Raw genomic sequence first — 25631 nt, 5'->3', positions numbered from 1 at the left:
TCATGCAGTTCACGTGCATCTTTCAATGGCCAAAATCCTTTTGCTGCGCCATCTGCTCTGTCATTGCCGATTTGAAAAAAATCCTCTTATAGGGTTGTGGCTATTGACATGGATGACTGATATGGTGCCTTTTCTGGAGAATAGTGCTTCTTCTAGCATCAGTGCTGCTGGAGATGTTGATACACCAGGCCCTGACATGGCCAAACAGAGTTTTGCTACAAACATCGAGTCAGTTAAGATGTTCAGGTGTTGTCACGGAAGATAGTTTGGGGGATTAGGGGAAAATATGCGAAGGCTCACTTGTAAATTTCAAGTGATTTATTGCTCAAACACGGAGATTCCCCTCCTGAACTAAATTCCCCATGTGAATTCTTTTGATCTGAGGTTGTAGAATAACATTTCAGAAAATAGCAAATGAAAGAGAGTCTGTGATTTCTTTAGAGTTCTTTTGAGTCTTTAAAGTTATTCAGTCTTTAGGTAGAAGAGTCTTTTCTTTGATTTACTCACTGTTCCGCAGTTCAACTCAGCAAAGTTCGAAGTTTTGGGCGGTGTCCCTTTGTTTGTCAGGATCGGGCCTAAACGGGCTTCAGGTCTCTGCGGCCCCTTCGTTGGGCAGGGCCGATCAGGAACGAAGCAGGCAGCGAGCAGGCAGAGAGCAGAGAGCAGAGAGCAAGAGCGAGCGAGCGAGCTCCCGATCCAGGAAGGCACACCATTTTTATAACGTTTTCGAAGAGGTGTATCCCACCAGTCCAGGCTATTTTACGTTATTCTTACAGATTGGCACAAAGTTATAATCAATCCATACAATTGGAGAATTTTTACCAAAACAATTTCTAAGACCACCCCAAGTTCGGCCCACACCAGGTGTTGAGCGGGCATGAGAACTGCCGTTCCCCCTAACCAAAACAGCGGCCATTGTTTACCTTTTATCTCGACTAGGGAGAGACTTTCTCATGGGACTGAAGGATTGTTTTGGTTTTGCAGTGCTCCTGGCATTAATGTGAGACACTGTAACTTTCACAACAGGGAGGCCTGCTAAGGGCTTCTGCTACTCTCCATGACAGGTGTTCTTCAGGGAATAGTCCACATGCTAATACTACAGCTGTTACTTCTAGCTGCTGAACTGAGAGCGTATTGTCAGTCGCTCTGACACTGCGCCATTCTTCTCCCGACTGCCACACTGCTACCACAGTTGAAGTTGTTGAGGATGCGTCTGTGAAAACTGTCGGTCCCTCTTGCGGCTGATCCATGACTTTTTGTGGGAGATCGACATCCACAATTGACAGCATTTGGGTCCAAGGGGGTTTTGCAGCGTACTTGATTTCTCCGCCGAATCCTACCAGAGCCACTGCTAGATGTTCTGACATTGCCACTGATTGCATCGGAAGCTGTTTTCGGAAGGGCAAATATATTTTTGCTGGTTCTGTACCCAGGTGTCTTAAGGCAAGCTCCTACTCCCCTTCCTTCTGTGAAGTGTACATTCAGGTCGAGTGGTTCATCTGGATTCCATCTGGCGAGCGTGCTTGACGATACTTGTCGCTCGATAAAGTCAAGGGAATTCATCGCTTTGGCTGTCTGGGTCTTCTCTTCCCATGGATTTCTCCTTTCAGCAGGTCGTAGAGAGGGGCCATGGCTTCTGGAGGAATCATGACAATATTGCGAAGCCACTGCAATGATCCTACTAGTTGTTGTATATCATACAGCGTCTTGATGTTCCATCGGATCTTTATTTGTGGGAGGGGTCACATAGGATTTTGTGATTCCAACTCCCAAGAAACTCATGTGTGGCCCTCTTGATTTTAGAGTCTGCGATTTCGAACCCATTTGATTTCAAGTTTTCTGATACTGTGGACACCAATTGGTCTACTTGATTCTCTGATGGTGTGGCGACCAGGATATCATCCATGTACTGAATGATGGTTGCGTTTGGGTTGTCTTGGTGAACTGGCACCAGTGCCCGATCCACTGTGATTTGAAAGATAGTAGGTGAATTGATCCTTCCTTGATCAGTACTTTCCATTGGAAGTGCATGTTGAGACGCTGGCTGTTTGGAAACACGACTGAAAAAGCAAATAGCTCTTTGTCATCTTTATGCAGGGGTATTGAGAAAAAAACAGTCTGATGTCAAGAATGGCACAGGGTTGTTCTTTTGGAATCATCAAATTCATAGGCAGCATCGTTTGGACAGGTCCCATGGGCTGAATTCTTTTATTTACCTCATGCAAGTCATGCAGAAGACGAAATCCTTTGCCACTCCTTTTTGGTATTACAAAAACTGGGGTGTTCCATGGGCTGGTAGAGGGCTCTATATGGCCTTGTTGCAGTTCGCGATCTACTAATTCAAAAAGAGCATCCATTCGAGGCTTTGATAGGGGCCACTGCTCGATCCACACTGGGTCTGAAGATTTCCATGTTAGCCTGATTGGTGGGAGTGGTAACGCGGCAGTGGCCCTCACGGCAAATTTGTCACCCTGGCTTTTAGCAGGACTAGGGCATCTCTTCCCAACAGAGGTGGGACTCCAGCTATGACATATGGAAAGAGGGTGATAGTTTTCTCTGGCCCTGTCTCAGTGTAAAGTGTTTTTGCTATCAGTCCCGTGCTCTTTCTAGCTTTTGATACACCCCCCACTCCTCCTACCATGAGGGTCTCTACTAATTTCCAATCTGGTGGCCAATTTGCTTCTGGGATGACTGTAACATCTGCTCCTGTATCGATTAGGAAAGGGACATTGATGGTAACACTGTTTGGAGTTGTGATGGTTTGGGGGTTACCCCGCCCCTCCCACACTTTGTATTTGCCCCAGCTAACTCAGACGGACCCTGGGAATATAGATGAAGCAATTTATTTACAGCTAGCAGAATTTACAAGCAGCTATTTACAATATATACAGTTATATACAATTATATACAGAAATATACAAAGGATAAACAATACAAAAGCACAACTCCCCTCCCAGAAACCTGAGTCCCCAGGAGGGGCTTTCAAACCACCCCAAAACCTCCCCCGGCCCTCTCAACCTTACCCCAGTTCTCAGGAAGAAAAGAGGTGCAGCCAAGAGGTTAGGGAGCAAGGTTAGTGGGAGCAGGGTTAATGAGATGTGTCTCGGTCTGAGGCAAAAGCAAGAGTGAGAGACAAAATGGAGAAAGTTTACTTCTTCTTCCCAGAGTTCTCAGCGTAACTGTGAGAGAAGTTGACACCATGTTTTTCATTCCATTGCCTGTTATCTAGTTCTTTTACCAAAACATTCTAGCTTGCTTCAAACTAGCACAGGAGTGTTGTGAAGAGAACACATTCCCCAGACCACTGGTCGATTATTACATTTTATTACCAATGCCACCCTAGGACCCCTCCCCCAGTTTGTGGTTCTGGCTGCCTCTGGTGTGAGGGCACATCTGGCTGGGTTGTTGGCTGAGCTGTGAAACTGGTTGCTTCTCAGGGGGGCGGGTATGTGATAGGTGGGCTGGGATATGTCTCGTCCCACACTGGGTAGGTGTAGTTGGGCTGCCTTATACTCCAACTGGGAGAAGGCTGGATGCGGCTTGGGTGCCCCCTCCCTCCCCCGTTTCCCGAGTTCCTTGATCTACAGTCTTTAGCAAGGTGTCCTTTCTTTCCACAGACCCAGCATATCCCTCTAAAGTAGCTACTGCGTGGGGGGGTGCTGCTGGTGTTTCCCCTTTTTGGGTGCAGATTGCTTTTAGGTGACCCATCAGGCCACATCTAACACACACCATTGTATTGGCTACTGCAGTGTGTATAGCATTCACTGTTTCCTGTGTCAGCCATTCCAGTGCGGACAACCTCTTGGATTGGAAGGTCTTGTTCTTCTTTCACAATGTGCCTGATCATGTCTGCAATGCTTGCTCCTCTTTGCAGTGTTCGCAGTATCTCTCTGGTTGCTGGATTGCACTGCTGGCGCACGCGTTCTGTCGTTGTTTGATTTCTTGCTTCTTCAGGTAGGGCTGAGGAATCGATTGCAGTTTGCAGGTGATCCACAAATTTTTTGAAACTTTCATTTTCACTTTGCTTTATTGTGGTCCATGGTGGTGGTTTTGTGACAGCTGCAAAAGTTGTGCGGAGAGCAGCTCTGGCTGCACGGGTAGTTGTCAGGATTTCATGAGGCTCCATGCCTACAGCTTGCAGCAGAGGAGAGGGCATCATTGGATCCTTGCCCATCAGCCTTAGTACACTGAAGCCATGTAGTGGGTGGTCTTCCCCTGTTATTTCAGCGATTTTATTTGTACAGTTTTCCTCCCAATCTTGTCTAAAAACAATAATTTCTGATCCATCAAGTATTATTTTACAAATTTGTCTGATGTCAAATGGAATCAAATTATCTTTCCCAAAGAGACTATCTAAGAGGGTGGACACCATGGGCAAGTTAAGCCCTTTTTCTGCGATTACTTTGACAATCTCTTGCACCCTTTTGGGGTTTACTGGCGAGTATGTCACATCTCCCTCCCCCATCACTTGGACCGGGTACGCTAATTTGGACGGTGGGACCCACTTGGCACAAGCCGTGTTCACTTCTCTCCAGTTTCTGACAGACAGTTGTTTCCCTAACAACCCTTTTTTATTTTTATTAAAAGTCTCTTGCTGTTTATTTTTATTTGCTTCTATCTCCTCCTCCTCTGAGCTCGAATCGCCGGACTGCTCCCCCTCTGTGCTGTCTGACTCCCAGCTGGAAGCTGACTGCTCGCTTCCGGGTATCGGCAGCTTTTTGCTGAACTCTGACCCCGCCCTCTTCCTTTGTCTGCGAGTTCTCTCCTCCTCCGCCCACCCCGCCCCTTGCTCGGGCTCTGTTTCTGCCCCTTCTCCTTACAGGTGGATGCCTTCTCTTTGTCTGGCTTGCTCCACCTGACGTGGGGTGGGGTGTCCCCCTTGTGTGAGTTCTGATTGGCTTTTTGGCTCCTGTCCGTGTATCCTTCCCCTGCCTCTTCACTCTGATTGTCTGACTCCGACTCATCTGTATCCCCTTTCTTCCTGCTGTGTGCACCTTCACCATACCCTTCACCTTGCTGCTCGGTGCCATTTTTAGGTGCATACGGAGGTGGTGGCTTTGTCCAGGTCTCTTCCGACCCCCCCCCACCTGCTGCCACATTCCTCGCCTCCCGAATCAGCTCGCCCCAGAGGGACTTCGCTGGCACCTGTTCCTCCTTCGGTGGGTCCAGAGGTTTGGGGGGAGTTTGCAGAGGGACATTTCCCTCCTAATCTTTTGTCTCAGTGGGACCGCTCTCCCCCGGGGGGTCTGGAGTCTGACCCCCCCAATTCCCGCTTTTGGAGTGACTAACAGATATTCCTTAGCCACCTTCCAAATTTCCATCTCCTGCATGGCTGTTTTCAGAGCCTGTTTGACTCTGCCCCAAGCCTTTAAATGTTTTGCACACCCGGCAGATTTTGTTTCTTCCGCTAATGCTCGGGTGCATTTATCCTACACCTCTGGGTGGAGAATCTCCACCGGCTGGTCAATGACCCTAATTTGTAAAAGTCTCACAATAGCAAGAGTAAAATCCCTAACCTTACAATCTATATGCCACTGTTTATGTAATTGAGATACGACCTTCACAAGAGCTTCCATCCTCCTTGCGGGTCCTGAGGGCGTCCTGTCCTTCTCAGACTGCACCTGCTGAGCTGATCCGGCAGCTCCGACAGCCGTTCCTGGAGCGCAGGTGTCCTCCCGGGTTTCGGCACCACTTGTTGCCCTTGTGGGGGCAAGCAGCGACCTGGTTCAGGAACAAGAAGGTGACCAGTTCTTGGCCACGCATGACCACGGCTCACACACACCGATGCGGTGGAGAACAAATGAGGTAAGGTTGAGAGGGGTAGGGGGAGGTGTTGCGGTGGTTTGAGAACCCCCCCTGGGGACTCAGGTTTCTAGGAGGGGAGTTGTGCTTCTGTATTACTTATCCTTTGTATATTTCTGTATATAATTCTATATACTGTAAATAGCTGCTTGTATATTGTGCTAGCTGTAAATAAATAGCTTCATTTATATTCCCGGAGGCCTTCTGAGTTAGCCAGGGCAATTCCAAAAGTGTGGGGGTGTGAGTAACAGCCTAAACCACCACAGGGGTACTCAGTCAGCCCCAGTCCTTTCCCCTGATTGTCCATGTAGAGCCTCATCTCCTTGATCTGATGACAAATGGCTGCTGTGGCAAGGCAGAGGCAGAGTGGTGTAAGCAAGATAACCACAAGAAGATGCAGCAGTGGTTTTGAAGCTGCTGGTGGCTGTGAGGTTCCCAGGGATATTTCACCTATTCATGTGTTACTGCATTGTCAGCTGAGACACTTGAGGTACCAGGGGGAGGGACTGGTCTCTTTAGGTCATGATATGGCTTGAATTTTTCTTGCTGGTATCCACTGAGGACATGTAAGTGACAGAACAGAAGCACATCCCTTTCCTACCCTAACAAATCTCTTGGCCCTCTCTAGGCTGGAACTCTCTGTGTGGTGCAGAATTCCCCTTTGTTTTTAGAAGGCAGTGTGTCAGGTTAGCACAAGCATGTGTGAAGTCTGAGTTTGGTAACTTTTGCCATTTTGGCTTTACTACTGTATTACAATAACAACTTTCACACAGTATCACAGTATCATCAGGGTTGGAAGAGACCTCACAGATCATCAAGTCCAACCCTTTACCACAGAGCTCCTTGTCTTAATCACCAACATAAATAAAACACCATAAAGATTCATTAATACCTCTGCTCTAAACTCTTAATCTTATCCATGATAATGCTAGAGATCTATGGGGAACCAGAAGGCTGTGTAAAAATGAAACCATGGAGTTAATCTCTGAAAAACCAAAGCAAGATTTTATGTTTTGTAGAGCGTTTGTATGAGAAATGTAATTTGTATTGCATGGAGCTCTCTTTTGGAATGCCAGCACACAGGAAAAACCCTTAAACCAAAAGGAGAACTATTAACCTGTGAGCTTACAAACAGCTCATTCTGAGTAAAATTACTCCAAATGTATTCTGATCAGTGTTCTCCAATCACAGAACTTTAATTATTACTATCAGTACTATTCTTTTACTGTTACCAGTTGTTCTAATCCTACTGCTATCCATATTGCTCCTATTACTGTTGCCATTAACCGTTCTTATTAAAACAACTTATCCTGTATTATTCCACTCCATCCGATACCACTCCATGACTTATTACTTGTATTTGATTGTAATGCCACTAGAATTACTGACTGCTCATCATATTCTATTGCTTATCATTCTTACTATTAGTTTATTAATCATTACTTATTATAGTTATTATCTGGTAACATTTATAACTGTATCTTTTATTACAATTATTTTACGTAGTAATTACTGGTCATATTTCACTATAATTACTCAGTGTCTAATAATTATTACTATTAATTTATTAATCACATATGAATGATTATAGTTATTAACTAATTATTGCAACTTTATATTTTTATTATAAATAATAGCTACTAGTAATATTTCACTATAGTTACTCAGTGTTTAATAATTCTTTATTATTTATTATCACTTTATAGTATTATAATTATTAACTAATAACTGTTACAGCTTTATATTTTATTATAAGTAATAGCTACAAGTAATCCTTCACTATAGTTATTAATTACTAACTCTTAATACTATTACTTTATTAATTATAGTATTAAATATAGTTATTAACCACTTGTGATGGTTTGGGTGTTCCCCTCCCCCCCACACTTTAGAAATTACCCAGACTACTCTCAGTCGGCTCTGGGAATATGAATGAAGCTATTTATTTACAGCAGCACAATATACAAGCAGATATTTACAGTATATACAGTTATAGACAGAAATATACAAGGTAAAAGGTAATACAGAAACACAACTCCCCTCCCAGAAACCTGAGTCCCCAGGAGGGGCTCTCAACCACCCCTGCACCTTCCCCCTGCCCCTCTCAACCTTACCCCAGTCCCAAGGAAGAATAGAGGTTCAGCCAAGAGGTTAAGAAGCAAAGGTGAGGTTAGGGTGTGTGTTAGATAGATGCAGCTCAGTCAGAAGCCCAAGGCAGAGTGAGACAAAACAGCGAGAATGTTATCTAATGTTTTCGTTTCTTCTTCAGCAAGACTCTGAGGGGAGTAGACATCACCACTGTTTTCCTTTCACAGCCTATGATCTTATTCTTCTCACCAAAACGTTCTAGCTAGCTTCAAACTAGCACAATCCACCCTTGTCTACTTCACTCAGAGTATCGCTGAGAATTCTCTGCTCTAATCTAAACCAGTATTCACCCTAATGAATATTACAAGTTCAGTTCACACTTCATTTGGCTATCTCAGATGTAGGTGATTCAAAAGCTCAGAACAGTTTGTCTCCTCACAGATGAGACGAGAACAGGGACTCCCAGGTGACATTGGGTTTGTGCTCACATACTGCAGAATCTCTCATAGACTCTTTCATTAGATGCCGATGGTACCTAGAACAGAAAACTCCTAACAGCTTGTATTATACACTCTGAATTTAGACTCTCTCAGCTAAGGTTAGATTTCTCTGTGGAATGCACTGGATTTCACCACACTCCTGCATTACCCAGTATGTATGACCAGGACCTTCAGCAGACACCACTCCTCGGACAGGTTTCCCTTTGCCCGAAGGAGAAAATACCCAAACAGTTTTCCCTAACAGATTCTTTTCACGTACAAGAGGAACTTGATCACCGTCTACTGTTTGGACCAAGTCTGATTGTGCAGATCCTGCTCTGTTTACAACCAGGTAGTTTGTGCTAAATGTTTGTCCCAGTTTTTCAGAGTTCCACCCACTATGTCTTTTAGGGTGGTTTCCAGCAAACCGTTGTAGCGTTCAATCTTCCCTGAAGCTGGTGCACAGTAGGGTACGTGGCAGATCCACTCAATACCATGCTCTTTGGCCCAGTTTTTCACTAGATTGTTCTTGAAATGAGTGCCATTGTCTGACTCAATTCTCTCTGGAGTTCCGTGTCTCCACATGATCTGTCTCTCCAAGCCAAGAATGGTGTTAGGTGCAGTAGCATGTGGAACTGGATAGGTTTGCAGCCATCCGGTGCTGGCCTCTACCATCGTTAGCACATACTGCTTGCCAGAACGAGATCGAGGTAAAGTGATGTAGTCAATCTGCCAGGCTTCACCATACTTGTACTTTGAGCATCTCTCACCATACCATAAGGGCTCGATTCGCTTAGCCTGCTTCATAGCAGCACAAATGTCACAGTCATGGATGACTTGGGTGATAGCATCCATGGACAAGTCAATTGACCTACTGCGAGCCCATCGGTATGTTGCATCTCTGCCTTGATGTCCAGATGAGTCATGGGCCCACCGAGCTAAGAACAGCTCACCTCGGTGTTTCCAATCAAGGTCAAGATCGGAGTTGTGTGAACTTGAGCAATCTTAGCAGCTTGGTCTGCCTGCTGGTTGTGTTGATGTTCCTCATTAGGTCTGTTCTTAGGCATGTGTGCATCTACGTGCCGCACCTTCACTGGAGTTCTCTCCACCCGTGCATCAATGTCCTGCCATAGATCAGCACACCAAATAGACTTTCCTTTCCTCTGCCAACCATTCTTCTTCCAGTCCTTTAGCCAACCCCATAGAGCATTGGCTACCATCCATGAGTCGGTGTAGAGGTAAAGGATAGGCCAATTTTCACGTTCAGCCACATCAAGAGCAAGTTGGACAGCTTTTACCTCAGCGAACTGACTGGATTCTCCTTCTCCATCTCTCGCTTCGGTAACTCTCCTGGTAGGACTCCAAACTGCTGACTTCCATCTTCGCTTGTGTTGCGGAGGGGGTTTCTCTATGCCTCCCTTATTCAGGGGAAGTGAGAAATTAAATTGAGACGGTATTAATTTTTTATAAAAATTATTTATTAAATTTAATATTTACAAACTCCTGCCCCCCCAACCACTGTTTAATTTTAGTGCAAGTTATGAAAACAATTAGGATATGATTTATGTACAGGGATCTGATTATTAACTGTCAAATTATCAACTGTAGATAGAGAGAGATTTCCCTCAGGCTTAATGCCTCTTAACAACTATGCTGTCTGCACAGCAGGGGCTGAAAACTCTGTCTGCTCTAAGGCAGAGGTAACTTATATTACAAAGGTATTAAAGCTTTACTTAGAAGTTTTGCTCCTCTTAATGATCACCCTCCTGGGGTTGTGTCACAGCCTGTGCCCAGTGTTTGGATTTTGTGGGGCTGGAATTTTCCCAGCTTGTGAGGAAATAAGTCTTCCCAGTCTCTAGGGTAAACAGGTTTCTCTAACCTTCTCTCCTGGTGTGAGATGGTTTCTGCCTCGATGCTGCTGGTTTTCTGGATGCTGTGTGTCCAGGGATGGTCAGCTGGCAGGATTCCAGGAACGGGAGAAGGATACTGTCCATGCAGCTTCTGGCACGGTCCTTTCACAGCTAGCAGTCTGTGTTTGTGGGTTTGCAGAAAATTCAGAGGTCTGCTGCACTGGTCCTTCTTACCAGGATGAAGCTAGGAGCCTGTGCTCTGTAGATAAATCAAGGTAGGTGGCCGATATACATGGCTGGCTCTTGGCTCAGGGGCTGTTGGCTCCCCATATATGTATCAGGTGCAGGCTTGAAGGTGCTCTGTGTCTAAGGTACGCAGACAGGTTAACTGTGAGTTGAAATTGAAGTAAGAGGTCTAAGCCTCAGTGAGCATGCAAGTGAGGGCCAGACTCTACGTCTGAGCTTTTGCAAGCAGGTCAGGGTGCTGCAATGTGGATCAGAGAGCTGAGCTGTGCTGCAGGCAGGGTCAGAGAGCTGAATCTGAACACATCTGACAAGAGCTGAGCCTGAGCAGCTGAGTCTGGATACTCTGAACAGCTAAGTCTGAACACGTGCTGCACCTTTGCACCTCTCTTTATAGACTGTGGGCCAAGATTCGTGGCCCTTTTGACCATCTAAAGTGACCAGGTTGGCAGTAAGCCAAACTTTACCTTAATAGGCAGGAGCTGTTTACCTGGACCCTCCCAAATATGGGGATCACATGGGCGGATCCCAGGGATACACGAGTTGGGTGTGTGTTTGTTACACAACCTGTTTACTACCAGGGGTCCTGGCAGAAAAACATGTCCAGGCATGTAGAGACATAAGGAGACTGTCAGAAAACACGTTTGGTGGAGCACTATGGGAAAATGACTCTTTGGTCACCAATATGGTTAGATGGTCAAATCCACTTTATTTCTGTGATACAATGACTTATATGCACTTCTAGCAAGAGGCGTGCTCCACCAAGATTGGTTACAGTCAGAGGGTCCAGAGTTACTTGTAAGGCATCAATAGGTCAGCATACCATAACAATCTGAGGGTCAGCCTCTGGGGCTGGCTAAACTCTGCCCACCTGCAGCTGCACTCCACCCCCTACAGCTGCATGTGGGGGGAAGCTACCCTGTGCCTGCTATCTAAACTCCCAAGATGGATTCAAGGACATTCCCAGCACGGGTTGCTCACTGTTTATCAATTCTTGCGTGCTCTGCTAACAAGAATTTCTCCAAAAGGAGACCTCTAATTCTCAGGCCTGCGGTCCTCCACCACAGCTTGTTCCCAACAAGACAACAGGAACCATCTGTGAACAAAGCATAGTTCTTTTCCTGATCAGAGAGATCACCATAGGAAGGACCTTCCTCAGCACGAGTTATTTTCTCCTCTGGAGGTTTGGTACAGTCTGTGCCTTCCGGCCAGTTGGTGATCACCTCCACCAGACCAGGTCGGTCAAGATTACCCATTCGCACTTGTTGTGTTATCAAAGCCATCCATTTAGACCAGGTTGCATCTGTGGCATGATGTGATGATGAACCTTTGCCCTTGAACATCCAGTTTAGAACTGGCAGTCTAGGAGCTAAAAGCAATTGTGACTCAGTTCCAATCACTTCAGAAGCTGCTTTCACTCCTTCATAAGCTGCTAGTATCTCTTTCTCTGTTGGGGTGTAATTTGCCTCTGAACCTCTGTAGCTACAAATCCAGAAACCAAGTGGACCACGTGTCTTGTTTGGAGCTCTCTGCCAAAGGCTCCAAGTTGGACATTGTCACTGGCAGCCGTGTACAGAATGTTCTTAATGTCCAGACCAGATCGCACAGGTACCAAGCCCACTGCATGGACTACTTCTCGCTTGATCTGATCAAAGGCTGCTTGTTGTTCAGGTCCCCACTCGAAATTGTTTCTCTTACGAGTCACATGGTGCAGAGGTTTGACAATCTGACTGAATCCAGGAGTGTGCAGTCTCCAAAATCCCACTGCACCCAAGAAAGACAGAGTGTCCTTCTTATTGGTGGGAACTGCCATGGTGGAGACTTTGTTGATCATATCCTGAGGAATGTGACGGTGACCATCCTGCCACCGCACTCCCAGAAACTGAATTTCTCTGTCAGGTCCTTTGACCTTGTCTCTCTTAGTGGCAAAACCTGCTTGCAACACAATGTAAGTGATTTTGTGACCTTTCTCAAAGACTTCCTCAGCAGTTTTTGCCCCACACAATGATGTCGTCGATGAACTGGATGTGCTCTGGAGCCTTACCTTTCTCCAGTGCATTGTGGATGACTGAGTGACAGATTGTTGGGCTGTGCTTCCACCCCTGAGGCAAAGGGTTGAAGTGGTACTGGATTCCTCTCCAGGTGAATGCAAACTGAATCCTGCACTCCTTTGCTATGGGAATAGAGAAGAAAGCATTAGCAATGTCTATGGTTCCATACTGTTTAGCCTCCTTCGATTCCACCTCGTACTAGAGTTCCAGCATGTCCAGCACAGCTGCACTCATGGGTGGCATCACCTCGTTGAGGGCACGAAAATCAAATGACAGCCTCCAGTCTCTGTTAGGCTTGCACACAGGCCAGATGGGACTGTTGAAAGGTGAATGAGCTTTCTCGATGACAGCCTGACTCTCCAGTTGATGAGTCAGCTGATGAATGGGCAACAAAGAGTCACGGTTAGTTCTATACTGCCTGTGGTGCACAGTTTGAGTAGCAATTGGCACTTCCAGATCCTCTATGTCATGATGTCCCACAACTGCAGATTCATCTGAAAGTTCAGGTCTAATGGACAATTTCTGTTTACCATCCTCAATCTCTACAGATGCTATTCCAAAAGCCCATTTGTGACCCTTAGGATCTTTGAAACAACCTTGTCTCAAAAAGTCAATTCCCAAAATGCAAGGCGCATCAGGACCAGTTACAATAGTATGTGTCTTCCACTCTTTACCAGTTAAACTGATCTCAGCCTGCAACTTAGTTAACTCTTGAGATCCACCAGTGATTCCAAAGATAGAAATGGACTCTGTCCCTTTGCAACTGGATGGCAACAAAGTACACTGAGCACCTGTGTCAACTAAAGCCCTGTATTTCCGAACTCTTGAACTGCCAGGCCACCTAATGAATACATTCCAATAGATTTGGTTCTCTCCACTATCCCTTTCCTCCTCCTGGCTGGAGGCAGGGCACCCCTAATGCTGAACATGGCATGTTGGGTGTACACAGTGATCGGTGGTGTTGTGAGAGAGATTGCAATTGTTGGAATAATTGCAGTTGCTCTGGGGAGCTGAAGAAGAGACAGCCACTTTTCTGGCATTGCTGCCTCTGTTTCTGCCACTCTGCAGTTCCCTGGCTCTCTTTGAAAGAGCTGAAGTAGGTTGACCATCCCACTTGTTCATGTTCTCACCGTATGTGTCACACAGTTTTCCACAGTGATGCACATGATTGCTGATGTCTAGGTGGAATTTGTCTCCTCCTGGGCTGGAATTGCCTTGCAGGGGGTGGGCGGCTGTTCCTGATGGCAGAAACATGCATCCATTCAGATGATGCAGGAATGGTATCCTTTACCAGGTTGGAAATTGAGGTTTTCAGATCCTCCTTCCATTCTTTCATGCTATCTTTAATACCTTGATGCTATCTTTAATGCCATCCTTTATCCCTTTTATCTCTGTTGTCATAGTTTGTATGGCAGAGACTAGGGTAGAATGTGACAAGCTGTCTCCTCTACCTGTCTGAGCTGGTCAGTGAATTCACCAACAGTGGTAGACCTTCCATTATCACTCCTTGATAGAAACTTGCTGGCCAAGATGTTAGCATAGGATGAAGGAGCAAGCTTAATAAGCTTCTTCATGAGACCTGTTCCAAGAGGAATGTCATCAGGCTCATGTGTGCCATGATCTCCATAAAGCACTTCCTTCACAGCAAACTCCTTCAGAAGCTTAATTCCCTGCTCAACAGTGTTCCACTTCTTGGCCACCCATGGCAGATCATCTCGGGAAGGATATCTCATAGCCACAGGCAATAGAAGGCGTGTCCACAAGCTAACATTACCAAGAGGACTTGCTAGGTATTTGTCCACTCTCGCTGGTGAGTGGTCCCAGCTGCTTGACAGTCTTGTCTCCTACCTGTAGGGCATTGGCACCAATGCTACGGCATCTCACTAGCCAGCTTAGGATTGGTTCACCTGATTCCCTCAAATATTCCTTCCTAACTTCCCTGACCTCTCTGAGGGGATTGTTGGAGTCCTGGATGTCATCCTTCTCCTTTTCCTCTTGTTGATCTGGTTGTCCCTGGCCTAGAAACAGAACTTTCCTAAGAGCATTCTTGAACTCATTTGAACCATCCTCTTTCTTGGCAGCCAACCTCACAGCACTCCTCTCATCCGATTACTGGGATCTGAGCATGTTCTCCAAGTCCTGAAGATTATATGCCTCCTCTTCCTCCTCTTGCTCACCAGAGGTCCCCTCTCTTACATCCTCTTTTGAATCACACTTTGTCAAAGGTGTCGTCTTAGCTTTCACCTTAGCAGGTGCCAAAAAGGCATTCTGCGCAGTGACAGACTTTGACATGTCTACTGGAGCATTGGCAGCTTTCCCAGAATCTGGAGAGGGACGTGTAGTGACTGTCTCTGAATCTTGCTGGGAAGAAGGTGGTTGTTGTGCCCTTGAGTTATCTTTGCTTTGCTTTCCACTGTTACATTGTTTTTGCGACACTGTCCCTTTTGTTTTGGGCACAGAGACCTTCCTAGTTGTTACAGGCATTGCACTCAAATTTTTCTTACCTAATGCCAGAATTAATATGAAAATCAAAATCACAAGACATGAATTCACACCTGACAAAAATACCACAGTCAGACGTGAATAAAATTCTGAACAAGGGTCTGCCTGACTTGTAGGTAATATAATTTTCATGAGTGCGGTGGATAAAGCAGAAGCATTTTCATGGCCTGTAATGTTATTGGTAAATATCCCTGTAATGTTACTGATAAGATTTTCAGTGACATTAAAACCAGCATACCCAAGAATGAAATTGCCCCAGCACCAGCAAATGCTTGTAAGTTTAGCTTTGACCTTCTTAAAAACTACGTTAAGCAAGAAATAACCAATTTGGGCTTTGATCCTATTGTACACAAGAAAACACAATACAGGCCACACAGTAGCCCCCACCAAGTAAAATAGCTGCTTCATTAGCTTCATTCTGATTCCCCGAGTTAATTAACAGTCACTAAAAATTAATTTGCCCCATGTTGGGGGTGCCAAATAAAAATATGTGATGGCTTGGGTGTTCCCCACCCCCCCACACTTTAGAAATTACCTAGACTACTCTCAGTAGGGTCTGGGAATATAAATGAAGCTATTTATTTACAGCTAGCACAATATACAAGCAGATATTTACAGTATATACAGTTATAGACAGAAATATACAAGGTAAAAGGTAATACAGAAACACAACTCCCCTCCCAGAAACCTGAGTCCCCAGGAGGGGCTCTCAACCACCCCTGCACCTTCCCCCTGCTCCTCTCAACCTTACCCCAGTCCCAAGGAAGAATAGAGGTTCAGCCAAGAGGTTAAGAAGCAAAGGTGAGTGGAGGGTGTGTGTTAGATAGATGCAGCTCAGTCAGAAGCCCAAGGCAGAGTGAGACAAAATGGCAAGAGTGTTATCTAATGTTTTTGTTTCTTCTTCAGCAAGACTCTGAGTGGAGCAGACATCACCACTGCTTTCCTTTCACAGCCTATGATCTAGTTCTTCTCACCAAAACGTTCTGGCTAGCTTCAAACTAACACACCATTTATAATTGTTACTTTATATTTTATGAATAATAGCTACTAGTAATCTTTCACTAGAATTACTCAGTATTAATTCTTTATTCATACTATTTGTATACGTACGCATGCTAATACTAGTAGTAGCAGTAGTACTGTTTTGTATGTCACATGCCTTCCATCACACATCTCAACCTTATGTACTGCAACTTTACACTCTATTATTTTATTCATATCAAAACACTCTTACCCATTAACTTCTGTTCTGTATTACTCTGAAAACATCCAACATTATCTACAGGAAACTGCTGCTTTTTCTTGGTTTCTGTGTTTTTGGATATGTGATGGTTTGGGGGTTACCCCGCCCCCCCACACTTTGTATTTGCCTCAGCTAACTCAGACGGACCCTGGGAATATAGATGAAGCAATTTATTTACAGCTAGCAGAATTTACAAGCAGCTATTTACAATATATACAGTTATATGCAATTATATACAGAAAAATACAAAGGATAAACAATACAAAAGCGCAACTCCCCTCCCAGAAACCTGAGTCCCCAGGAGGGGCCCTCAAACCACCCCAACACCTCCCCCCGGCCCTCTCAACCTTACCCCAGTTCTCAGGAAGAAAAGAGGTGCAGCCAAGAGGTTAGGGAGCAAGGTTAGTAGGAGCAGGGTTAATGAGATGTGACCAGGTCTAAGGCAAAAGCAAGAGTGAGAGACAAAATGGAGAAAAAGTCTTTCTTCTTCCCAGAGCTCTCAGCGAGACTGTGAGAGAAGTTGACATCAATTGTTTTCATTTCACTGCCCGTTATCTAGTTTTTTTACCAAAACATTCCAGCTTGCTTCAAACTAGCACAGGATAGTACTTCTAAAATTCTCTTCCTTGCAGCAAAATACTGTTTGTCACTGTTGAGTTTCTAGGAATAACTCTCTCTCAAAATCACTGAACAGGGCTGTTTGTTGTTCCCCAAGGTGACATTCACACTAACAGTGTTTCACAGTCACTGAACAGGCTGTTTGTTATTCCCCAGGATGGCATTCATGCTAACAGCGTTTCACAAACTGTACAGTGATTGTTACAGGCGTTGAAAAGGCAAATCTTTAAGATTTGTTACAACAAAAAATTAATTCTGAAGTAATTATCCATCGTGGGAACCAAGGGAGGGAGTCAGCTCGAGTGCATCCCTGTGTACAGCAGCCCATCCCTCCTTGCCCCCAGTCCCTTGCCGTCAAAACTGCATGGACCCCAAACTCCAGAAGCAAGGTCTTCAGTGCATGAATAGCGTTTTTCAGTTGTGAAGTGTTTTCCCCACTAGTTTCCTCAGTGTTGAGAGAATAGACTACTGTTTCTTTAAACCAAACCTGTGCAAGGGAAAACAGGAGGTGGGAGGAGAAGAGGTGTGGGAGGGTGGCTGGAAGAACTTGGAAGCCAAAGGAAAAGAAAAGCTCCAGAGAAGCTGAGTAACAAAAGGCAGCTTCTTCAGAAAGAAAGGAAGAAAATACATGGCTCCAGCTACTCAGTTTTCAAACTTTCTGGATGTGGTATGCATTAAAGCTTCTTTCAAAACTTTTGAGTTTTTGACAGTGAATGCTTCAGGTGGGTATCAATCAGCACCCCAGATCCCTCTCTGTCTGGCTGCTCTCCAGCCACTCCGACCCCAGCCTGTATCTCTGCATGGGGTTGTTGTGGCCAAAGTGCAGCACCCTGCACGTGGAGCTGTTGAACGCCATCCCATTGGCCTCTGCCCATCTGTCCAGGCGGTCAAGGTCCCGCTGCAGATCTCTTCTGCCCTCCAACCCAGTCACATCTGCCCCCAGCTTAGTGTCATCTGCAAACTTGCTGATGACTGACTCAATGCCCTCATCTAGATCATCTATGAAGATGTTAAAGGGGATGGGGCCCAGCACTGATCCCTGAGGGACACCGCTAGTGACCGGCCGCCAGCTGGATGTGGCACCATTCACCACCACTCTCTGGGTCCGGCCCTCCAGCCATTTCCTAACCCAGCACAGAGTGTTGCCATCCAAGCCGTGGGCTGACAGCTTAGCCAGCAGTTTGCTGTGGGAGACAGTGTCAAAGGCCTTGCTGAAGTCCAGATGGACCACATCCACAGGCCTCCCCACATCCACCAAGCGGGTCACCTGATCATAGAAGGAGATCAGGTTAGAAAGGCAGGATCTGCCCTTCCTAAATCCATGCTGGCTGGACCTGAGCCCTTGGCCATCCCTCAGGTGCACTGTTATCACCCCCAAGATAACCTGCTCCATCAGTTTCCCTGGCACTGAGGTCAGGCTGACGGGTCTGTAGTTCCCAGGTTCCTCCATCCGACCCTTCTTGTGGATGGGGATCACGTCAGCCAGTTTCCAGTCTCCTGGGACCTCTCTGGTGAGCCAAGACTGCTGGAAAATGATGGAGAGCAGCTTGGCCAGCTCATCTGCCAGCTCTCTCAGCACCCTGGGATGGATCCCATCTGGTCCCATGGACTTGTGGGTGTCCAGATGGCTCAGCAGGTCCTGAACTAATTCTTCATGAATTTCCAGGGCAACACACTGCTCCCCGACCCCATCCCCCAGTTCAAGAGGCCACTTGCCTTGAACTCAGGTGCCATTTGTAGAGAGATGTGGACAGACTCCACCAGGACAGCAGCAGAAACTCTTTATTACAGTCAGGGGTACTCTTTTCTACTACAACACAGAGCATTAACATTACCCAGATGCCATACAACCTTGTTTTTCTAAGACTCTTTCCCTCCATGCCTTGTTTTTTCCACTGGGGCCGCCTGGCCTATTACCTCTACTCCTCTTCCCTGGAGAGGCCTCTCTAACTCCTGGGAACCAAGGCACTTCACAGCTCTATGCAGCTCATTGTTTTTCTTTCTTGCATTTCTCTTTCTTTCATTCCCACAGAGACTGACTCAAATCTCTCCAGCATTAGTTTTTCAGAGTTTGAAAGAGCTTTTAATGAAAGCTTAAGGATTTTTTACAAGTTTTGAAGGGATTTTGATGATATCTTTCAGTTGATTGAAGAGACAGGGAGCAGCCTGATGCAAACTAAGTTCCATTTATTGTACTTTCATCGCTTTGTTATATACCTTAACGTACAAGCTAAAAGATCCTGCCAAATCCTAACTGGTCATTAAGACAGACCTCAGTACATACCTCATCAAGACAGACCTCGTACGTTAGCAAGTAGATAAGCAAAGGTTAACAAACCACAGCCTCATATTCCACATAACTCTGTCTGCTGCAACATTCTTAAGGTTATTTTGACCCTTAACTCAGTACTTTCCCCCTTTATACGTTCTGAACCCATGGCTTATGTTCTAGTGTGTTAAGATCAAGCAACTGTGCAGCACTAAGAAGTCCTACCATTCCCAACAGTTTTAAGCCTCTTTAAGCATTTTGGAAGGGTTTTGAACACAAATGGTTGGGTACCAGGTTAGAGTTAGTGATGCCTCACTAGCTTTGACATGAGTGGGAAGCTTTGCCTGCACGTGGGCACTGATCCAGCCACTCAGTGGCACAGAGAGGGCCACTGTAGACTCATTCTCCTTCTTCTTGTCCTCATTATTCTTGTACTCTTATGCCTTCTCCTTGTCATCTTCAACCTCCTTTTCATCATCCTCTTCCTCAAGGCTGCATTTAAGCTCCTCCAAATTGTTCCCGAGGGTAGTCTCTGTGCTCTCATTCAGAAGCTTCTATTGAGCCATGCTGGGGCCTTAGATCAGCCTTGGGACTCTTGCAGGACACAGAGTGAGTGCAGGTGGTCAGGGGGTTGTGTGCTGGGCAAGGAGCTGAGGCTGCACTTCTTCAGCCCTCCCATCTTCAGCAGCCCTGCCTGTCTGCTGTGCCCATGCTGCTGGACTTGGGAGCTGCCCCTAGTAAGGCCCAGCTTTGCTGCATGGACCTGGGCAGTGCTGAGCCATCCCTTCAAGTTCAAGGGCTCTCCTCTGAGCCCTTGGTTTCTTTCTGGCAGGGACTGTGTCCTCTCTCCACCAGCCGTGCCTCTGTGGTCTGGGGAAGAGCAGAGTTTGCAGATCTGCCCCTTGGAACAGCCCAGCAGGTAAAGAACCAATACTGGGACAAGAGCAGGACCCCACCCCATTGCTGTCCCCTGGGGCACCTCCTAACCTCCTCCAGAGCCTCCTGTCCACCACATTTCACAGCTCCAGGGACTTCAAACTCCTCCCACAGCTGATGTCCCTCAGAGCCCACGACCAGGTGGGTGAGGGTGAATTGTGTGGCAGGTGGTGGAGATTAGGATTGAGATGTGGAGAGTGGACAAGAGATGGTTGGAGGTGGTTTGGTCTTCCTGCATCACAGCTGCTGCCTTTTTTGTCTGAGTCAGAAGAGACTGAAGGACAAGGTCTGGGCCAGGAACCAGCCTGCCAAAGCTGGAAGGCTCAGGAACAGGGGGGTTGAGATTGCTGCTTAGGTACTGGAACGTCTCGTGGTCCCCAGCATAGGAACCTGGGGCCTCAGCACAGGTACCAGAGATCTGACCCCCACCATGGCAACAACTGGGGGTCTGAGGGGCCCTCTCCATTCCTTGCTCCTGCTGAGCATCAGGTGTTTGGAGGCACTGGGAGTGCCAGGGGCTGTCATGAGCCAGACAGGATCTCTGGGCTTGATCTCCTGGGCTCAGGTGCTTCTGTATTTTCCAGGGCATAGTGGTGACCTCTTCCTCCATAAGCATGGCCTCCCAGAAGGACCTAGAGAAGAGCTGACAGGAGAAGACACAGTCAGAGATCAAGATGGATCAGCCAAAGTGTAGCCCCAAAGAAGAGGAGGAGGAAGAGGACAACATGGAGAGTGATGATGGGAATGATGACTATAAGGATGCTGACTACAAGGAGGAGGAGAATGATGAAGATGACCAAGATGATGAGGGCCACTGCCACAGCCACACCAGAGAGAAGCTGTTCCACTGTGCTGAGTGCAGCAAGAGCTTCAGTGACAAATCTGACCTTGCTGCCCACGAGCACACACACACTGGTGAGGGGCCTTTCCCCTGTCCTGACTGCAGTAAGAGGTTTAGACAGATTGACCACCTCGTGCAGCATCGCCACACACACACCATCGAGAAGCCCTTCAGCTGCACTGACTGTGGCAAGAGCTTCAGGACCAAATCCCAGTTCACTGTCCACAACCGCATGCACACTGGTGAGAAGCCCTACAGCTGCACTGACTGTGGCAAGAGCCTCAGGAGCAAACCCAGTCTCACTCTCCACCGCCTCATCCACACTGGCGAGAAGCCCTACAGCTGCACTGACTGTGGCAGGAGCTTCAGGACCAAATCCCAGCTCACTGTCCACCGCCGCGTTCACACTGGTGAGAAGCCCTACACCTGTGGCGACTGCAGCCAGTCTTTCACTGCCAGGTCCTCTCTCACCAAGCACCGTCGTGTCCACACTGGTGAGAAGCCCTTCACCTGCAGTGTCTGCAGCAAGAGTTTCACTGACAAGTCCTATCTCACCATGCACCATCGTATTCACACTGGTGAGATGCCCTACAGCTGCACTGACTGTGGCAAGAGCTTCATAACCAAATCCCATCTCACTCTCCACCAACGCTCACACACTGGTGAGAAGCCATATACCTGTGCTGCCTGTGGTAAGAGCTTCATCTGCAGCTCTACCCTCATCAAGCACTGTGTTACACACACAGGTGAGAAGGTTTCCTGCCCTGACTGCGGCAAGAGCTTCACCCGCATCTCTGCCCTCAACAACCACTGCCGGATCCACACTGGCGAGAAGCTGTTCCCCTGTGCAGAGTGTGGCAAGAGCTTCACCCAGAGCACCTCATTGCTCCAGCACCGCCTCATCCACAGTGGTGAGAAGCCCTACAGCTGCACTGACTGTGGCAAGAGCTTCAGGACCAAAACCCATCTCACTGTCCACCGCCGCATGCACACTGGTGAGAAACCCTACAGCTGCACTGACTGTGGCACGAGCTTCAGGAGAAAATCCCATCTCACTGTCCACCGCCGCATGCACACTGGTGAGAAGCCATACACCTGTGGTGACTGTGGTAAGAGCTTCAGTCACAGCTCTTCCTTCACCCGGCACCGCATTGCACACACTGGTGAGAAGGTTTCCTGCCCCAACTGTGGCAAAAGCACCCACATCTCCACCCTCAACAACCACTGCCGGATCCATGCTGGTGAGAAGCTGTTCCCCTGTGCAGAGTGTGGCAAGAGCTTCACACTGAGCACTGCACTCCTCCAGCACCGCCTCATCCACAGTGGCAAGAAGCCCTACAGCTGCACTGACTGTGGCAAGAGCTTCAGGAGAAAATCCCATCTCACTGTCCACCGCCGCGTGCACACTGGTGAGAAGCCATACACCTGTGGTGACTGCAGCAAGGCTTTCACTGTCAGGTCCTCTCTCACCAAGCACCGTCGTGTCCACACTGGTGAGAAGCCCTACAGCTGCACAGACTGTGGCAAGAGCTTCACCCGCATCTCCACCTTCAACGACCACTGCCGGATCCACACTGGCGAGAAGCTGTTCCCCTGTGCAGAGTGTGGCAAGAGCTTCACTCAGAGCGCCTCATTGCTCCGGCACCGCCTCATCCACAGTGGTGAGAAGCCCTATTGCTGCACTGACTGTGGCAAGAGCTTCAGCACCAAATCCCAGCTCACTGTCCACCGCCGTATGCACACTGGTGAGAAGCCCTACAGCTGCACTGACTGTGGCAAGAGCTTCAGGAGCAAACCCAGTCTCATTCTCCACCGCCTCATCCACAGTGGCAAGAAGCCCTACAGCTGCACTGACTGTGGCAAGAGCTTCAGGAGAAAATCCCATCTCACTGCCCACCGCAGCACGCACACTGGTGAGAAGCCATACACCTGTGGTGATTGTGGTAAGATCTTCAACCACAGCTTTACCTTCACCCAGCACAGCACGGCACACACTGGTGAGAAGGTTTCCTGCCCCGACTGTGGCAATAGCACCCATATCTCCACCCTCAACAACCACTACTGGATCCACACTGGTGAGAAGCCCTACAGCTGCACTGACTGTGGCAAGAGCTTCACAACCAAATCCCAGCTCACTGTCCACCAGCGCTCACACACTGGCGAGAAGCCATACACCTGTGCTGCCTGTGGTAAGAGCTTTAGCTGCAGCTCTGCCCTCACCAGGCACTGCCTTACACACACAGGTGAGAAGGTTTCCTGCCCTGACTGTGGCAAGAGCTTCACCCGCATCACCACCCTCAACAACCACTGCCGGATCCACACTGGCGAGAAGCTGTTCCCCTGTGCAGAGTGTGGCAAGAGCTTCACCCAGAGCACCTCATTGCTCCAGCACCGCCTCATCCACAGTGGTGAGAAGCCCTACAGCTGCACTGACTGTGGCAAGAGCTTCAGGACCAAATCCCAGCTCACTGTCCACTGCCGCATGCACACTGGTGAGAAGCCCTACAGCTGCACTGACTGTGGCAAGAGCTTCAGCAGGAAATACCAGCTCACTCTCCACCACCGCTTGCACACTGGTGAGAAGCCGTACATCTGTGGTGACTGCAGCAAGACTTTCACTCACAAGTCCACTCTCACCAAGCACCATCGTGTTCACGCTGGTGAGAAGCCATACACCTGTGGTGACTGCAGCAAGAGTTTCACTGCCAGGTCCTCTCTCGCCAAGCACCGTCGTGTCCACACTGGTGAGAAGATCTTCACCTGCAGTGTCTGCAGCAAGAGTTTCACTCACAAGTCCACTCTCACCAAGCACCATCATGTTCACACTGGTGAGAAGCCCTTCACCTGCAGCATCTGCAGCAAGAATTTCACTCACAGGTACTCTCTCATCAGGCACTGTCGTGTCCACACTGGTGAGAAGCCCTTCACCTGCAGTGTCTGCAGCAAGAGTTTCACTCACAACTCCTCTCTCATTGCACACTGTCATGTCCACACTGTTGAGAAGCCCCACAGCTGTGCTGACTGTGGTAAGAGGTTCAAGAGCAGCTCCAGTCTCAGCCGGCACCGCCACTCTTTGACCTGCATTTCTCAGAGCTAGGGGCTCTGGCAGGAACAAACAACCCCAGCCCTTTTAAACACCAGTTAGTGTTATGATGATGTGAACAGTGATGACAGTGATAAGTCTGCACAACTGATGCAGGCACTGGAACTGGGCAGAGCTTTGCCAGGATTTATCTGGTTCCTCTCTAATGCTTTGGGTATCCCTGAATTTAAAAAAAAAAACAACAAACCTTGTCCATTGCCCATGTGTCAGTAATAACCCAAAGTTACCAAACTCCTGTCTTTTCCAGATTTAGTTAGGACATTCCTTCCCCCAGTGCCCAAGTGTGTGGGGCATTTGTTCCCTAGGAATGGGACTGGAGCTATGTGCCTGGTTTAGAAAGATCAAAGTGAAACTGTGTGGGATCACAGGCCATTAATGTAACAATGGTCAATCATCAGTGTCCACACAAACCCTGGGGCAGACTGTCTGAGTCGGAGTGATCTGATCTGATGAATATGCCTGTCCTTCTTATCTGATGAATATACTGATACTGTCACTCCCTGGGAAGCTGATGTGGTCGACAGAATTTAGATTAGATGATTTTGCATGTGATAAAATGACTAACCAATATGTAAAAATGTTAAGCCTTCTGATGCCTTCTGACAAAGTATATAAATCCTGTACGTTGCCTAATAAAGTTGGAACTTAGCTTGCATCAAGCTGTCTCCCTGTCTCTTCATCACGGCAAAACTGTCTGAAGATGGGATCCAGATGGGATCCATCCCAGGGTGCTGAGAGAGCTGGCAGCTGAGCTGGCCAAGCCACTCTCCATCATTTTCCAGCAGTCCTGGCTCACCGGAGAGGTCCCAGGAGACTGGAAGCTGGCCAACGTGGTCCCCATCCACAAGAAGGGTTGGATGGAGGAACCTGGGAACTACAGACCCGTCAGCCTGACCTCAGTGCCAGGGAAACTGATGAAGCAGGTTCTCTTGGGGCCAATAACTGCGCACCTGAGGGATGGCAAAGGGCTCAGGTCCAGCCAGCATGGGTTTAGGAAGGGCAGATCCTGCCTTTCTAACCTGATCTCCTTCTATGATCAGGTGACCCGCTTGGTGGATGTGGGGAGGCCTGTGGATGTGGTCTGTCTGGACTTCAGCAAGGCCTTTGACACTGTCCCCCACAGCAAACTGCTGGCTAAGCTGTCAGCCCGCGGCTTGGATGGTAACACTCTGTGCTGGGTGAGGAACTGGCTGGAGGGCCGGACCCAGAGAGTGGTGGTGAATGGTGCCACATCCAGCTGGCGGCCAGTCACTAGTGGTGTCCCTCAGGGATCTGTGCTGGGCCCCATCCTCTTTAACATCTTCATAGATGATCTGAATGAGGGCATCGAGTCAGTCATCAGCAAGTTTGCAGATGACACTAAGCTGGGGGCAGATGTGACTGAGTTGGAGGGCAGAAGGGCTCTGCAGTGGGACCTTGACCGCCTGGACAGATGGGCAGAGGCCAATGGGATGGCATTCAATAGCTCGAAGTGCAGGGTGCTGCACTTTGGCCACAACAACCCCATGCAGAGCTACAGGCTGGGGTCGGAGTGGCTGGAGAGCAGCCAGACAGAGAGGGATCTGGGGGTACTGATTGATACCCGCCTGAACATGAGCCAGCAGTG

General features: G+C 47.8%; 2 protein-coding genes across 3 annotated transcripts in view; both read left to right on the top strand.

Annotated features, from left to right (window-relative positions):
* LOC135174234 (gastrula zinc finger protein XlCGF26.1-like) overlaps positions 1 to 25631 on the top strand; it is a 203351-nt gene that overhangs the window by 12614 nt on the left and 165106 nt on the right. The window lies entirely within an intron of this gene.
* On the top strand, positions 5634 to 24680 carry LOC135174231 (zinc finger protein 208-like). The gene is made up of 2 exons (XM_064141443.1): positions 5634 to 5805; positions 20666 to 24680. Exon 2 carries the CDS (start codon positions 20756 to 20758, stop codon positions 24017 to 24019), a length of 3264 nt encoding a protein of 1087 aa, XP_063997513.1. The 5' UTR covers positions 5634 to 5805; positions 20666 to 20755; the 3' UTR covers positions 24020 to 24680.

The sequence above is a fragment of the Pogoniulus pusillus genome, unplaced genomic scaffold (assembly GCF_015220805.1).
Source record: "Pogoniulus pusillus isolate bPogPus1 unplaced genomic scaffold, bPogPus1.pri scaffold_50_arrow_ctg1A, whole genome shotgun sequence".
NCBI classification, from domain to species: Eukaryota; Metazoa; Chordata; class Aves; order Piciformes; family Lybiidae; genus Pogoniulus; species Pogoniulus pusillus.
The sequence above is the reverse complement of the archived record's forward strand: the minus strand, read 5'-3'. Positions and strand labels throughout refer to the sequence as shown.